The 17328-nt window shown below is 38.5% G+C and overlaps 1 protein-coding gene across 1 annotated transcript; it reads left to right on the top strand.

The window, feature by feature from the left end:
- The first annotated feature begins 341 nt into the window (after positions 1 to 341).
- Positions 342 to 8101, top strand: LOC129721334 (F-box/LRR-repeat protein 6). Its single transcript, XM_055673781.1, has 9 exons — positions 342 to 2571; positions 4065 to 4358; positions 4420 to 4630; positions 4701 to 4870; positions 4934 to 5074; positions 5157 to 5324; positions 5386 to 5618; positions 5680 to 5814; positions 5889 to 8101. The coding sequence occupies exons 1-9, from the start codon at positions 1990 to 1992 to the stop codon at positions 6094 to 6096; spliced, it is 2142 nt and encodes a 713-aa protein (XP_055529756.1). The 5' UTR covers positions 342 to 1989; the 3' UTR covers positions 6097 to 8101.
- The last annotated feature ends 9227 nt before the right edge of the window (positions 8102 to 17328 follow it).

Here is a 17328-nt window from a genome sequence, read left to right as displayed (position 1 = left end):
TGATGCAATAAAATGGATTAGTTTTATGCGGAGTTATCGACAACGAAGATAAAACGTGAACAATAAAAGTTAACTTTTCAGTGATTTCGGGGTATTTTGTGTTTGTCCTTTATTTAGAATCTACAGTTTTTGCTCTACTATAGGTAAGTTAAACGCAAACGATGAGGTTGTTCTAACAGCTATTTTAAATTCTGTGCTACCTGGTAAAAGCTTTTTTGTCGAGACCAAGGCGCTCCCGGTGCGAAAAATACGGTGAGCAATCAAGCTTCCCATATCGCTACGCTCTTCTTCGTTTATTTTCCTTTCGATTAGTTTACCTTCAAACACACTTTAAAACATAAACAATACATGTGTAAGCGGTCTAAACTGTATAGGAAGAACACTGTAAAACACGAAAAGCCATCAAAGATGAAACTCTTAACTCCACAAAACTGCAGTCAGTTTGCAAGGCTCTTGGTTTGTTCGGTTTTCTAGCGGTTAGTGCAGAAGTGATTCGCAGTTTAATAGTGGAAACGGGACATTTAGTATCGGACATTGTAGATTATGCTGAAGATTATATTACCCACGCATCGAATATAGTGTATTTTTATCGGAAGTTGCTGTCGTGCTGGCAGAAAAACTTAGTTGAAGAACTCCAGTTTCTGACCTAAAAATAATTCAACACAACACTTTCGCTCCTGCTCTCACCTATACAAGTGCGTCATGAGAGAACATACGCGCAGGAGTGTCTCTCGCTGAACAGCGGCTGGAATGGAGAGCATCATACAACACGAACTTGAATGAAAACGGCGACTTACGAAATATGTTGGGTTGTGCGTGCGACGGTAACGCATATATTCCGCACATACGCATACTTCGCAAAATGTGCTCTGTGCAAAAGTAGGTGTGCTATAAAAAAAGGCAAGTGCTTGACTACAAATGCAAAGTTACAGGTCCGAAAATGACGATATTACAGTCATGAAACAGATAATATTTGTTCAATAAAAAGTGAAATAATAACTGTTCGACTGAGCTGTTTTAAGTATTGAATCAAAACTTATCCCTCAAGCAGACCACTCATTTTGAACACTTGAGCCACTTTTGCAGTTCTGAGTGAGGGAGTGCAGCTTTTGAATTAGGAGCGTGCTAGTGCTGACTCTCACTTATACATTTCATTTGTTCAGTGCGCGATTATGTGATAAGTTGTTAATCTTTTTGTTGACGTAAAATATGATTAACACGATTTCGGAGTATCATCAAGTGCTCATGAACGGTCATAATATTAGAACAACGGAACAGATAATACAAACCGATGAAGTGACTGCCGAAGAGAATATGGAAATCCAAAAAAGTTTTCTTGTTTACAATTTATGACACTGGTAGAAGAGAAAATTGAATGTGTGAGCAATCATCAAAATAGAATAAATGGTGGTGTGCGTAGGATACTGCTGAAGTGTGAATGAAATGCAATAAATTGAAGTTTATCCAACGGGCGATTGTCTATAAACAATGTCTCATAGTAGTGACAATTTTAAAATCATCAAACAAGTGGGAATAATGTATCGTGAGCAAATATCAAGCAAACAAGCTCAAAACAACTAATGGCAAATTTAAGATATCATGGTTGAAAAAATTTAAAAATCAAAGTGAAAATGGTTATATGAAGACACCAATACCTGCGTGTAAAAGTAGAAGGCTAAAGTGATAAAAGTATAGTTTGAATGAAGATCTGTGTATAGGTGTAGAAATATGAATCTTGCGTTCGCAAACTGGCACAGTTCTATTAGGCAGACCATCATCATTTTTTGGACATCAACTAATACATCGGTTTACTGCAGCTAAATCAATGAGAAGCAGTTTTTGCATCAATTACCTGTATAACTGTTCGATCATCGCAGTGGGCTCTTTTATACACAATATGAATTTTCGGGGAAAAAGCGATAAAAGGTCTGATAAGTGATAAAATAAAACGTTCATCATTATCCGCGATCGTTTGTGAACCTGATAAATATGGAAACCTTGACCGAAAGTAGTATCGCAACAGAGCTTCGCTCGGAATCACTGATTCCTACATCTCCAGATGAAGTACGAATGCTGCACGGGCAGCACAACAATAATAATGATGATGAAGTCGCCTTAGAAGACGTGATAAATCCCAATAACATGTCAGAAGATCACTCTCAGTCGTCTCAAGATAGTAATAGACCGATATCTGCGCCACCAGACGGTGATGGGCCTTCACAGGAAACAGTTGAAAACAGCTCCAAGGAACTAAATCGCAGCTGTTCTGAAAATAGCTGTAGTGAGACTATCGATTCGCACCCCGTTCCAGAGACCGTGCAAGATGTGTATTCCTGCAGTGTACCAAGGCAACAAACTAGCGTATCACCATCAATCGAAGTGCCCCCGGATAGAGCTGCAGCTATTGCTGCTGCTCCTACGCCTAAAATCACTATTGCGCCAATCTCGAATGGCAGTTTTTTGTCTAAGCCCGGTGGAAAACCCACTACCATGCGTGATTTGGACCGCAAAATGAACAAATCCCGCGGACGACCAAAAAGACGAGCCATGGTGGCAATGTATCAAAGTGAGGTAAGTTTTTCTTAGGTCGGATTTGCTTATACCTAACTCTGAATTTTTTTCGATTTTTGAAATGGATCTTTGTGGGACGAAAATTTGGGTCTGTGTTTTAAATGTATCCATATTATTTTCCCTTATACCACCGGCTATATATTTTTTGGGGATGTACAATCGTTTAAAAATTGCAATAATGATCCATAAAAACTCATTACGCGTCGTACACAAATTACGTAACGCTTGAAGGGGAGGAGGGGCGATTTAGTATACGTAACTTATTGTTTCGTATGTGGGAGTGGGGGGGGGGGTTGTTGAGACGGTTACGTAACTGTGATATTTGCTTAAAATTGAAAATTTTGGAGTGGGGACAGGTTATTCAGCGTAACGTTATTTTAGGGGGGGGGGGGGGTTATATCGAACGCATGCTGTTTAAAGACATGGCGTAACGGTGTGTCAAAAGAAGAATCGGCCGTATTGGGAAAAAATGCTAGAGACTATGTTTGTTTATGAACAACTTGTGCATAAAAATCATCGCATCTTATAATACATCATTTGGATGCATTTTAAATAAATATATCAATACTGCATACCTTGCTACCAATAATCATTCATTTAAAAAACAATTTTCGGCGTTTCATTTGCCTAGTTAGTAAGCATACATCAACAAACATGAAAAAGTTGTTTGCTGTTGCTTAGTAATGCTTCATCTTTCACCCTCCAAAGCATGGAAACGCTACCCCGCCATGTGCCTACTTTTCGATCAAACCACCATGTTCTACCCGTTATGATCGAACGTTACTTACATAGGGGGAGGGGGTCTGAAGTCTAAGAAGACCTAAGAAGACCCCACGAAAATATCTGCCCTGGGCCCCCAAGATCCAAATCCGGCCCTGGTTAGAAGAATAAACGTTGCAACGATTCTTACTTTAAATTCACGAGTATCGGAAATTGTTGCTCAAGCATTTCGAGGGTTGCTGAGTTTTTTTCCAGTTGTCCTTGAGGATTTCATTTATAGATAAATTGGATTTACAAAAAAAGTTACTTGGATTGGATTTGCAAAAAAATAGTTACGGTATGCAGTTCAAAAAAAAAAATTTCTATCAATTCCATGTAACATTCAGGCACTGAATCAGGCAGCGAAATTTCTTCGTATGAATGGTATGCAGCTGAAAAGATAACATGAACCGAAAGTGACAACAGAGTTCTCTTTGGTGTGAATACTGCTGTGAAGCGAAATGTCATTTGTGGCAGTTGATTGTTTGCTTATCCCTCGTCCCTCAGTCCCAAGATGTTTTGGATTGCAAAAAAAAGGGGCAACCAAATGTAACCGCGCTCACTGACGAATGATAACCTTACTATGAAGCTGAGACTATGAAGCATTCTTTGCTGTCAAAATTCCGTTTGGGAAAAATGGCGAATTTTCTGGACCACCTTTTTTTTCAACTGCATACCATGCCTTACTGCGTATTTATAGCTTGTTAATATTTATTTCTTTTTTCTTATTCTAGATAAGCGAAAACAAAATTGGTATCAAGCTATGTATAAAGAAAGCATCTGATGCGATAGTACAACAACCAAAGAAAGCGACCCGAAAACGCTCACGTAAACCTAAAAGCCTCACGGAAGATAGCGATGAGGAGACAGCAGGCGGAGCGTCGCCAGAAAAACGTACCCGGAAACCTCGAGAAAGCACCGGCCGAAAAACCAATAATAATACCGAAAAAGTGACCCAAGAAGAGCACAAACCTCCGGAAGATCAGAGCGTGTGGGCTGATCAACTTCCGGAGCATATTTTGTGCATGGTGAGTATGAGTTCTTGAATTGCCAAGTTATAACGCTTCTAATGGACTGCGTATGTGCTAGATTTTCCAACACGTCATTCAAGACGAAGGTTGCATTCCATCGCTCGTCCGATTTGGCAGAGTCTGTTCCGCTTGGCATAGAGCATCCCTAGTGCCTTCACTCTGGCGAACAGTGGACCTTGGTAACTGGACCAAGGAACGATTCAAGACAGAACTCAAGTTGAAGTGGCTTATCGATAACCGTCTTCGCAATAGTACCGATGTTAGCTTCGGTAGGATTTTTATTCTATAATAACGAGTATAAGTACAAACGAGCTAATTTTGTTTTGTTTTCCACCGAAGGTAACTGGAAAATTACCAACGTGCAATGTGTACTTGATAGGCTGCTGGCAGCTGCGCCTAACCTAGTTGGGATTACACTGAACGGTTGGAAACAACTAACCTCCGATCATCTGATGTTCCTGGTGCAGGAATTCAAAAGTCTACGGCGAATCGACTTGAGCTCTGTTAATGTAAGTTTTCGTCTATTTGCCAAAAATCATTCCCTTATAAAAAGCATTTGCATAATTATTAAGGCTGAAGTCAACGCCAACAAAACAGCGGTGGGACAGGTTTCATTGTGCAGCGCTATTTCCGAAATGGGTGAACGATTAACTCATCTCTATTTGGCTCACAACCGGCTAAGCGGCATTCCTCAAATCGTCAAAGCTCTTTCGGTAAGTACTATGATGCAAACATGCCCTTTTGATCGCTTAGACGTTTAATTATACCTTGTTTCGAAAAAAATCTCTTCCACAGACCCAGTGCCCAAATTTGACTCTGCTTGATCTATCCAATGTCACTACCATAGCTATCTCACATGGGATACTCAATATCGAGCAGCTCCAGAATGGTTGCCAGAGGCTCAAAGTGCTGAGGATAACCAACTCGCACATTAACTTGAGCACAGCGACCCTCCAAGAACAGGTCTGTTGAGAACAACGTAAACTAAGAACTTTCCTTAAACATGAACGCTTGTCTCGAACAGATGGAGTCCCTCGGTTTTCCAGAGCTAGAGGAACTTTCGGTAGCTTCCCTTGCCGATGAATCACGTCTCTTCAACGATGAATATCTACAGCGGATTCTTAAAACGAGTACCCAGTTGAAGTTGTTGGATGTGAGAGGTTGTTCCAGGTTAACGCATGATAGCTTGATCCGATTACCCACGTGGGACCTTAAGCATCTTTTTCTCTCCGGATGTTCCATTACCAGAGATATGGGGTGAGTGAACGATTTAACGTTACAACTTGAAACACAACTAATTTCTGTCTAAAAATTGCAGCTCTGGTTTGGAATTGATCGCATCGAAATGGGCACACAGTTTGATAGAGTTTGACTTGGCTTGGGCCAATGCCACTAAACCTCTAGATGACGCACTCAAATCGCTGGCTGATAAAGGCTCCGAATCCCCATTGAAGTAAGTTTTCTAACTGTTGAGAACAACCTTACGAACAAATCAAAAGCAAACTTATTTTTTCTATCCAAAAACAGCCATCTCAATCTGTGTGGATCTTCAGTTTCGCTGGAAGCGGTCAAGGAAGTGCTCACCAACTGCCCGCACATCAACTCTATCAATTTATCCTCCTGCCGGGGCCTTCCACGTGGTGTGAAGCGACTTTTACAAGGCCCCACGGAGATTGCTGAGTTGCGAGAGAACTTAGGTGTTACGCTAAAACAGCCCAAGTCAAAGGTGGATTAAGTCAGTCCAGTGTGGTACCGCTCGTTGTATGGCAAGGCAAGTGATCGTGTTCTCAAAACAGTAACATTCTCGATGAGATTATGGGCGCGCAAGATTGTGTTTTTCAAAAGTGTTACTTTGTGATATTATTACTCTGGTGAAAGCGGTTGCACATTTGCCACGAAAGAGGATTGTTCGTCAGCATGTAGTTAAGGAAGCATAATCTATAAACCGGAATGTCTCTGGTGAACACAGTGTAGTGCCCTGTTGTCCCTGTTAAGCAGTTTTAGATCTTAGAGTGAATAACATATATTTATTTACTACACAATTTTCCATAATATCCTTAAATCTATTTTTTGATAGATTGGTTACGCAGCTACAATTTTTTTAATATTTTTTTGATACCAACACAAAGCTCCAGAAACGGGTGCACAGCATTCACCTTACAACTCAGTATTGTATAGATTACATTGGCTCTCTAAATTTGGTTTCTCAACGTTTCAATTCCTCCATTAATTACTCCAAAATTCAGTTAGTATGAGATCTGCAGCGAATCATATTTCATAAAATTCAAGTCTATAATGCATGTAATTGAAGTGCTCCTATGGCGCATTTGATTTGCTGGTTCAAGATAGCCAGCAGTTCTGAACAAAATTTGTAATCATGGACATCTCATCCGTATTTTATCACCAATATTTTGCCATGATTTGTTAATTGGTAACAAACTGATCTCAACCTTAGCCCGGGATTTGTTATCCGATATCAAGACAACCACAGTAAGTGCAGTAAATACTTTCTTCAAAATGCAGAAATAACAACAGTTCTGTTCATCGTTAATGTTACGAATCTATACCTTTCAACCATTACGTTTAACATTACTCCACATCATTGTCATTAATTATATAATGAACACAAAATGTCATATTTTTGTTCGAAAAAATAGTCAGTCTACATTATTATAGATAGACATTTTTGAACTCAATATTTTTTTAAACGATACTCAAAATAATTCTTTCGTGGCAAAGTCTATCTTATTTGTAAGAAGTTAACGATGATTCTCTTTCACAATTTATTGCGACAAATCATACGTTGTACTGTACAGTTCCCTCATGGAAACTATTTTATTGGGCATTTTGTAACCGATCAGTTTCAGCAATTTGGTCATTTCAGTTACTAACTGAGCCTTTTGTGTAGCATAAACCTTTTTAATTATATTGTTATTATATGTATCAAAATGGATTTCCGCACCCATTTATCTTTTAATATTCTATGCAGTCTTAACTGTAGAGTATAAGGTAAAATTAGTATGGTCGATAAATCACGATTTATTTAAAGCAAACAAAATTATATAACCCGAGAAGCAAACTTTTTAAAAAAGGAACACACGTTGCAATAATAATAGTTTCTTTGTGTAAGTTAAGGTCGAATTTAGGCCGTAACACGTAGGTAAGACAACAATGCCTAGAATAATAAGAAACAACATGTTTTGTAACACAGCAAACATTATGTTGATGCGAACGGAACAAGAATATTTCGGCAGAGATTACATATGGTACTGTTATTTTAACAAACAACATAAGTTATCAGTATCAAACAAAAATCACAATGTGAAGGATTAAATGCACCAACCAGATGCAGTAGCAAGAGAAAAAAAATCGAATACACTAGCGGTTAGGCATACACAACATTATTATAGAAAGAATTCAATTTATCCGAAAAACACACACACAGAAATGAAGAGGAACACATTTACACATTAAATATGTACTATTGATATAAGAATTACAGTTGGTAGACTTCTAGATAAGGATCAATTCTCTAAAATAGGCAAAATTTAGAGATTATTTTAAAAAGCAAAATGAGAAACATAAACTTACTAACAAAAAAGTACCCGTTAAATGCCAGAGCACATTAATAGTAGCATGATCAACTATTGAGAAGAAAACAAAAAAAAACTGCTGCTCATTTTGTGGCAGCTCAACAAATCCCAACGGCGATGCACGCCAGAAAACAGTTCGGCTTCAAACACGAGGGCAACATCAAACAGAATCATAGAAAGTATCAATAATGTACATTTTATTGACGAAGTGTCGTTTTGTTTAACAGTAATGAAATGCTTTATTACTGAATAAATGTGTTTTTATAGAAAAATGTTAATGTTTGCTAATTTTGTTCACCCGGGTAGAGGAGGGACTGGACCACCCGGATAAAGGAGGTTTTTTTTTGTTCTGTCAATTAATTACAATCGGGAGTGCGCAGATAAGGCAGACATAGGCCCCTATTACACAAGCCGAGGCGAGCAACTCGTCTCGCCAACAGTCATTGACGATGCGAGCAAAATGTTGTATTACACTATAAAAAATCTGCACGTTACTGCCAAGTGGATTCCACTTACTTTTGTGCTAATAGATGAAACTTTTCATATCTAAGTGGAATACACTTGCGTTTCATGCACAGTACAAAATCAAGTGTCTTACACTTCGGTTTGCCATGTCATGCATACCAAAATCAATCTTTTTACACTCAGATTTCAATGCTAAAACGCGTTAAATGCCAAAACACGTCAAAATGCCGTGGATTCCATTTAAAATGGATATGGGTCGACCTGTTAAAATGATTGGGTTGGATTATTGGTATTCATGTGTAAAGAGCATTTGGTATGAGCGTGTGATTTTTTTTCAGTGTAGGGAACGCGAGTGAAACTTGGCTGGTGACTAGCGAACCTATACATTAGAGAAATGACAAGACACTCACCGTTAAGGCAACTGTCAACATCAAAACGGGCGAGTTGTATCATTTTGCATTGCCGTTATCCGTTTTGATTAGCGAACCTATACATTAGAGAAATGACAAGACACTCACCGTTAAGGCAACTGTCAACATCAAAACGGGCGAGTTGTATCATTTTGCATTGCCGTTATCCGTTTTGATGTTGACAGTTGCCTTAACGGTGAGTGTCTTGTCATTTCTCTAATGTATAGGTTCGCTAGTTTTGATGTTGACAGTTGCCTCAACGGTGAGTGTCTTGTCATTTCTCTAATGTATAGGTTCGCTACTGGTGACAGACGAGCTACTCGTTCAAAATTAGCGAACCTATACATTAGAGAAATGACAAGACACTCACCGTTAAGGCAACTGTCAACATCAAAACGGATAACGGCAATGCAAATTTATACAGCTCGCCCGTTTTGATGTTGACAGTTGCCTTAACGGTGAGTGTCTTGTCATTTCTCTAATGTATAGGTTCGCTATTCAAAATCCAGCCGACATCCCATGTGCAATACCAAAATCGCCATATGCAATACCAAGATCGGTTAGACGAGTAACAGAATACCAGAATACCTTTTCCTAAAAAAGTGTTTGGTACAAACGGCTGTTGAAATTTGTCTGTCGTATTATTATAGCCCTACATCTTAATTTTCAAGCATCTTGTTGACGCCATGCTCAAGAAAATACTGATATTTGAGCATTTTCACCTTTTCAGATACTAGAAGTTGCGTTAGCGTTAGACATATCTTCAGTTTTAGGTTTTGAAAGCTTGTTCAATTTTTCTAACGTTTCAAAAATCGGTAGTCGCCACCGTAAATTTAGGAATGACACCGGTTTTCCGTGTCTTTTCCTGCTTTATAAATATCTAAATTATAAGGGAACATTCATAAATGACGTAGCATTTGAGGGGGGAGGAGGGGGTTTGCAGTTTTGTGACGAAATGTGACGAGGGGGAGGGTAGGGGGTCAAGCCAAGCTACGTAGCAATTATGAAACAAAGAAAAGAAGTGTTTTTTTTTTTCTAATTGTTATATTTTATCACTGTATTGTCTGTTTAGGGTTATTTTTATTATTCTCTTGTTTTTTCTTGTTCATTCATGTGTTTCTGATAATAAAAAAAGGCAAAATATCATCATAGGAAGGGGGACGGGGGGGGGGGTTGCTATAAAGCTACGTAATTATCTAGAGGGGGTCTTGACTTTGTGACGAAATGCTACGATGGGGGAGGGGGGAGTTAAAAAAACCTGAAAAAACTACGTCATTTATGGATGTTCCCTAAGCAGAAAATCAGTTTTCTTAGTTTTACAGACACCATAGTTTGCAGGAGCCGGAAGACACCGTCTTTAGTTATATAATGCCACCGGATTATGTATTTGGGAGGCTTGTGAACGTTTCCCACAGTTTTATAAAGCATTCCAAAAACCGGCAGTCGTCATCTTGGGTTGGAAAATGGTGCCAAACATTATGTTCTGGTCAGACATCAACGTCTGACCTCCCTACATGACCGAGGGCCTGCAAATAGTTCCCATAACGCACGAAAATATTGACTACTTTATCAATTAGAACCTCCACTCCTTTTACAGGTTGCTCCACTCTTTTTCCAATACATCTGTGACCACCTTCTATTTGTAAGTAACAAGTATGACAAATTTAGTGAAAATCGGTTGTAGCATTCCGTTGTGGTGGAACATACATTTGAACTTACAAATCTTGACTTTTATGTAGAGATTTGAAATTACAGAATTTGGTCGACAGAGAGTTAAATTTGTCGGTTCTTTTTTCTACGAATACCAGAGCTTTTTTTCTCATTTGGCATCTTTTGATGAGTTACTATTAACAACTGGTCTGTTTCTACTCTGTTGATGATATCGTACATTTTTTAATATCACCCACAATCGCACCTTCAAGGCGGAACGGTGCTGAAGCCACTTCGAATTTTCAGAGGCACAAGACTCTATAATAGTTTTAATGAGCCACCTGTGAAAACGCTATTTTATGTTTGTTGCGGTGAAGCAAACATAAAACAGCGTTTTCACGGGGAACGCATTATCTATTTCCTTGTCTTGTGCTTCTGAAAATTTGAAATGGTGGCTCGAATTGATCAGCCGTTTGTGACTTCAACACCATTTCACCTTAATATCACCCAACATCACCCTAAAAAATACCTAGGAAAGATGTCAAGAAACGTGTCATTGTTCAGTTCTATTATAAAAATAGCTTATTTTTTTAAGAGGAAAGTCAACAGGAGTACTGGAAAAACTCAGCGTGAAGGAAGGGTATGTTGTGGGGTGTCTAATAAAAAAAACCCTTGTCCTTTAACAACCAAATGACTAAAATTCAAGCCCATGACCACCAGCTTATTGTCAAAGTGGAGCTCCTCAGACAAATCGTAATGATCACCACGGGTTATGAAACGATGAACAATTTTCAATGATAAGAATAAGTGGAATCTTTTCCCAATAGATTTGTAAAAAACTTGTTTTGGTAATGCCGCAGCGGTTTCTGTTATACCAACAGATACCATCAACGAATTTATCTACGAAACAAATGTTTTCTAAAATAGGCTAAATAGCTTGTGTTTTCCGATTATGATCGTAGAACCGTCGTTTTGAAGCACTGTGGGGTAGGAATTTCTATCAATGTTTAAACGTTTTACTCCGTGTGCATTGGAAAATTATGCTTCAAAACAATTTACAAGTGGATCCATGCTTGCGATCAGCGGGCTAGTTAAGAGTTATCTGATGAGTTATGATTGAACACGTGGTTTCAAAGTTTGGCTGCCCTATACGTTCCCATTTAATTTGATTATAATCGAACTTAAGCAACCGTTATGTATTAAATTGTAAATAAAACAACGAAAGCCTATTATTTCAAAGATTACATGAATTATTTGACATAACTAGTGTCATACGAACGAGTCATCTCTCAAACTTACAAATAACAAACTTCATAACAATTTGATATGTGGCTCAAAAGTTATGGAAAGAAAAGAAATTCAAAGACTATTTAAAACTATACCTGCTTTAATCGATATATGTGGCCTCAACATAATTTAAATGTGGTATCGTACTATTTGAACGTTCCAAATTTATTGATTCCTTGCGAAGTGCTTGAAATCTGCAAATGCACGACGAATCGGCCATAGGATATAATCAAAGTCAAATTTCAAATCGTTTAAAATCATTGGTTTTATCGAAATGACAACATCCTCGACTTTAGGCTTCTGTACATCGCCTTAATTCTGAATATATTCATATTGGGTGGTATTCGGTCATTTTCAGCAGATTTTCTAGCATCAATCTAACACCGGAAATACCCATATTGGGAGGTATTTAGTTATTTTGGTTATTTTGGTTATTTTCCAGAACTAAAAGTGGTCGTCTTTAAATCCAAAATGGTGTCAAGGGTCAATGTTTGGTTTTTATGCATCATCTCGATTACGGAAATATCCATATTGAGTATTATTCGGTCATTTTCGACTGTTTCCTAGAAGTTGCCATTTAGCAATTTAAAATGGTGCCTGAGGTCAATTGTTAGCTCCTTGCATCATTCTGGTTCCAGAGGTACTCACATTGGATAGTATTGGTTTATTTTAGGCTTTTTTTCACAAACCGGTAGTCGCCATCTTGGATTTCAAAATGGTATTTAAGATAATTTCTGGCCTCTGAGCGTCATTCTGGTTGAAGAAAACCCCATATTGGGTGTTATTCAATCATTTTCGGCGGTTTCGCAGGAACCGGAAGTCCCCAACCTGGAATCCAAGTGGTCGATTTCAGCTGCTGTGTATCATTCTAGATCCGGAGATACTCATGTTAGACGGAAATCGGCCATTTTTGCTGTTTTCCAAAAACCAGAAGTTGCCATCCTACAATCCATAATGGTATCTGAGGTGAATTTTCAGCTTCTTGCAACATTCTGACTCCGGAGATACTCATATTGGGTTGTATTTGGTCACTTTGGGCACTTCAGAAACCGAAAGTCGTCATTTTGGACTTTTAAATTTCCTATGAAATCAATTTCTGTCATCTGGGCGTAATTCTGGTTCCGAAAACATTCATATTGAATGGTATTTGGTCATTTCCGGCTGTTTGCCAGACACCGGAAGTCACCATCTTAAAATTCAACATTGTGTCTGTGATCAATATTCAGTTTCTGTCCATCTCTCTGGTTCCGGAGATACTCTAATTTAATGGGAATCGTCCATTTCAGGCCGTTTTCCAGAAACCGGAAGTTGCCATCTTACAATTCAAAATGTTGTCTGAAGTGGATTTGTGGCTCCAGTGCATCATTACGGTTCCGGAAATACCCATAATGGGTGGTATTTAGTCGTTTGCCGCTGTTATTTCGAAACCGGAAGTCGCCATTTTGGATTTCATGATGGCATTTGAAGACAATTCCGATCGATTTTAGCTCCTGTGTATCATTCTAGATCCGGTTATTATTATATTGGGTGGAAATTGGCCATTTTTGGCTGTTTTCCAGAAACCGGAAGTTGCCATCTTACATTCCAAAATTTTGCCTGAAGTCGATTATGGAACAAATTTGTTACCCCTAAAAAACATTCACATGCTAAATTTGGTTCCATTTATTCGGTTAGTTCTCGAGATGTGCAGAAATTTGTGATTTGCTTGGTTTGCTCTTGAGGTGTGCAGAAATTTATGTTTCATTTGTATAGGACCCCTCCCTTCCTGAAGAGGAAGGGGTTTCGAACTATCATAGGAACCTTTATCGGCACCAAAAACCCCTACATACAAATTTTCACGTCGATCGGTTCGGTAGTTTTCGAGCCCATATGGCTTAGACAGACCGGACTGCATTTTTATACGTATAGATTACAACATCTATATTTTAGAACCTAAAGATTGAATATACATTTATTGGAGAAGCGTTCATGTAAATCTATTTAAACAAATAAAAGTTAGAATGAGAAAGGCTGGGTCTGACCGCTAGGTGGATTAATTTAGGTTTTTTTTGTAAAAGGTGCTGTATCTCTAAAATCTCAATTCCTAGAGGTTCGAGTTACTCGGCAAACAGTTTTGTAATAAAATTATGCACAACTTTGCAAAAGAAACTATTCGTCTAGCAAGTCACGTTCAAAAGTTAGGTGTGGTGCCCTCTATATGATGAAAATTGAAGCGGGTTGCATTGAAGCATATGAAGGACTACAGTAAACGAAACAAACTGATAACATTGGACTTCAAAATTTCCTTTTTCCGTCCGTTTCTAGATTTAGCCCCATTGTGATGTCTGTTCGTTGGGCATAGAAACGGAAACGTAGTGTACGCGCCGGCCTTTGTGCTATAAAGAGCGCACAAATGCATGTAAAAATCGGAAACTTCAGTTGGTCATATATTCAAAACTACAAATAACCCACTGTAGTTTTGTGTTTTCCTGTTAGTCAGAAAAGTAATCAATCGGATGGCTTCATAGAAGCTTGGATTCGTTTGCGCCTTTTCGAGATTCAACTCAAATAAAAGAAGCCTTTAAAAACACTTTTTTCCAGTTTTTTTCATGAATACTGTATATAATAACCAATATATCATTATAAGTTGTTCATCTTGATTTACCACGGCACTCACAATTACATACAATCATGTTTTAGGCCTCAGAGTTGAACGTATGGATGAAAAACTGCTTTTAAAAAGCCTTTTTAGAGAACGTCTTGTAGCTCTGAAATCTCAATTTCTAGAGGTTTGAGGTATTCAGCAAACAGTTTTGTAATAAAATTTTACACAACTTTGCAGAAGAAACTATTCGTCTAGCAAGTCACGTTCAAAAGTTAGGTATGGCGCCCTCTATGCGGCGAAATTTGTAGCTAATTCCATTCGAGCATATGAAGGACAGCAGTAAACTAAGCAACTTTCTTGAAGATATGGATAACATAGGACTTGAAAAAATAGTTTTGCCGTCCGTTTCTCGATTTGGACACACTGTGCGACGGGCGAGCAAGCACACCGCACGCCCGTGCGAGCGGACGAACGGGCGGCCCACACCACCACACGGCCGAACGCCCCGGAGTGCGTTGAGGCAGAAGCGCCGGCAGGTCCACGGCGCGACACCCGCACGAACTGGGAGCACCCGAAGTTACGGGTCTAATTTGCCGACTTCCCTTACCTACTTTGATCTATCGACTAGAGACTCTAAACCTTGGAAACCTGCTGCGGATTCGGTACAAGTTGTTGAGAGTTTGCGTGCGCTAGTCCTCGATTTTCAAGGTTCAAGAAGAGAATATCGACACAGCAATTTAATACCATGCTCTACCAGCCTGTCCAACCATACCTCTCTATGAAAGACTTCCATGGCTAGTAAGACTGTTAACCCGTAAAAACCCGGGACGGAACTCGTTTTTTGAAAATGCTCGTTCTCAGCACTGGAATGGCCGATTTGGGAAAACTTGGAATTTTATTCCAGGGGAATAGTTGCTCTAAGTTTTGGTATAGGTGTCACCCCTCTGGACCTCTCCCCGTTTTTGTGAGACGCAAATATGTCTGTGTTTTTTTCTAATTTTTCAAACAGATTGAGCAAACACTGGGAATTTTCATACGTATCAATTGCTCCATGTATCAAATCATGTCAGGTGGATGAAATATGGCATGTTAGTGTGAATATCGTAGTTTCTAAATTATTTCAGTACAAAATCACAAAACTACGTATTTTTATAAAAATTCCAATAACAAAATCTTTCTTCAAATTTTAAGCACTACATTTTTGAGGTAAGGTCTCATGAATCCATCCATTTTGAGGAAAACGAGTTCAAATTCACCAAAGTACGTATTTTTATGGAAACCTGATTTTCTCAGTTTCCCACGGTAGGTTTCTACTTAGCTCTTCAATTTTCAAGCTCTATATTTCTAGAGTAACGTCTTCTGAATCCAAAGAATAAATCTTTCACAATCTTTGGATTCAGAAGACATTACTCTAAAAATATAGAGCTTAACCCGTAAAGACCCTGGACGGAACTTGTTTTTTGAAAATGCGTTTTTTGAAAAGCACTGGAATGGCCGATTTGGGAAAACTTGGAATTTTATTCAAAGGGGAATAGTTGCTCTAAGTTTTGGTAAAGGTGCCACCCCTCTGGACCCCTCCCCGTTTTCGTGAGACGCAAAAATGTCTGTGTTTTTTTCTAATTTTTCAAACAGATTTAGCAAATACTGGGAATTTTCCTACATATCAATTACTCATGTATCAAATCATGTCAGGTAGATGAAATATGGTATGCAAGAGTGAATGTTGGAGTTTCTAAAATATTTCAGTACAAAATCACAAAACTACGTATTTTCATAAAAATTCAAATAACAAAATCGTTCTTCAAATTTTAAGCTCTACATTTTTGAAGTAAGGTCTCCTGAATCCATACGCGATGAAATATTTATTTTAGCATGCAAATATTTTGAGAAAAACGAGTTTAAACTCACTAAAGTACGTATTTTCATGGAAACCTGATTTTCTCAGTCTCCCACGGTAGGTTTAAACTTAGTTCCTCAGTTTTTAAGCTCTATGTTTTTAGAGTAATGTCTTCTGAACCCAAAGATTGTGAAGGATTTATTCTTTGGACTCAGAAGACGGTACTCTAGAAATATAGAGCTTGAAAATTGAAGAGCTAAGTAGAAACCTACCGTGGGAAACTGAGAAAATCAGGTTTCCATAAAAATACGTACTTTAGTGAATTTGAACTCGTTTTCCTTAAAATGTTTACATGCTAAAATAAATATTTCATCGCGTCCAGAGGGATGGCACCTATTCCAAAACTTAGAGCAACTATTCCCCTTGAATAAAATTCCAAGTTTTCCTGAATCGGCCATTCCAGTGCTGAGAACGAGCATTTTCAAAAAACAAGTTCCATCCCGGGTCTTCACGGGTTAAAATAGAGTAAAACACTAAAAACTTTATGCAGACTAGTAGCATATTGAAGAAAAATTCCGAACTAAACTGTTAGCCAACCAGAAACTCTTGATCTTTTGAGTAACTTTACTGAAAATCGCAACTCTCTAAATGGCGGGATTATGGAGCTAAATAACGTTCAAAACACTCGAAACTACATGCACACTAGCGCGGCGTTGCGGCTGAGTTCCGCACTATACTGTCTGCCAATTACAAGCCCTTGACCTCCTGAGCAACTTTGCTAAAAACCAAAATTCTCTAAGTTTCTTGAATCAAAAGATAGAGTTACATAAATCTGCTCATTTTAAGTGATGCTAAACTTTTCGGGGTGTTGCAATATTCAAACTGGGTGTTGCAATACTCAGTAAGGCGATTCCAAACTTATGACGGGTAGTGTAGGTGTGGAGGATAGCAGCCCAAGACCGAGTGATATGGTGAAGTTTTCTGGATTCGGCACTGGATCAAATTTGGTCTGTTGCAGCAAAAGTAAAGTAAAGTAAGTTAATAAGTAAGGCCAGAAATTGACTCCATATGCTGATTTGAAATCCAAGATGACGACTTCCGGTTTCTGGGAAATATCCTAAAATGACGAAATATCACCCCA

Source organism: Wyeomyia smithii, chromosome 2 (genome assembly GCF_029784165.1).
Source record: "Wyeomyia smithii strain HCP4-BCI-WySm-NY-G18 chromosome 2, ASM2978416v1, whole genome shotgun sequence".
NCBI lineage: Eukaryota > Metazoa > Arthropoda > Insecta > Diptera > Culicidae > Wyeomyia > Wyeomyia smithii.
This window is presented reverse-complemented; position numbering and strand designations above follow the sequence as displayed.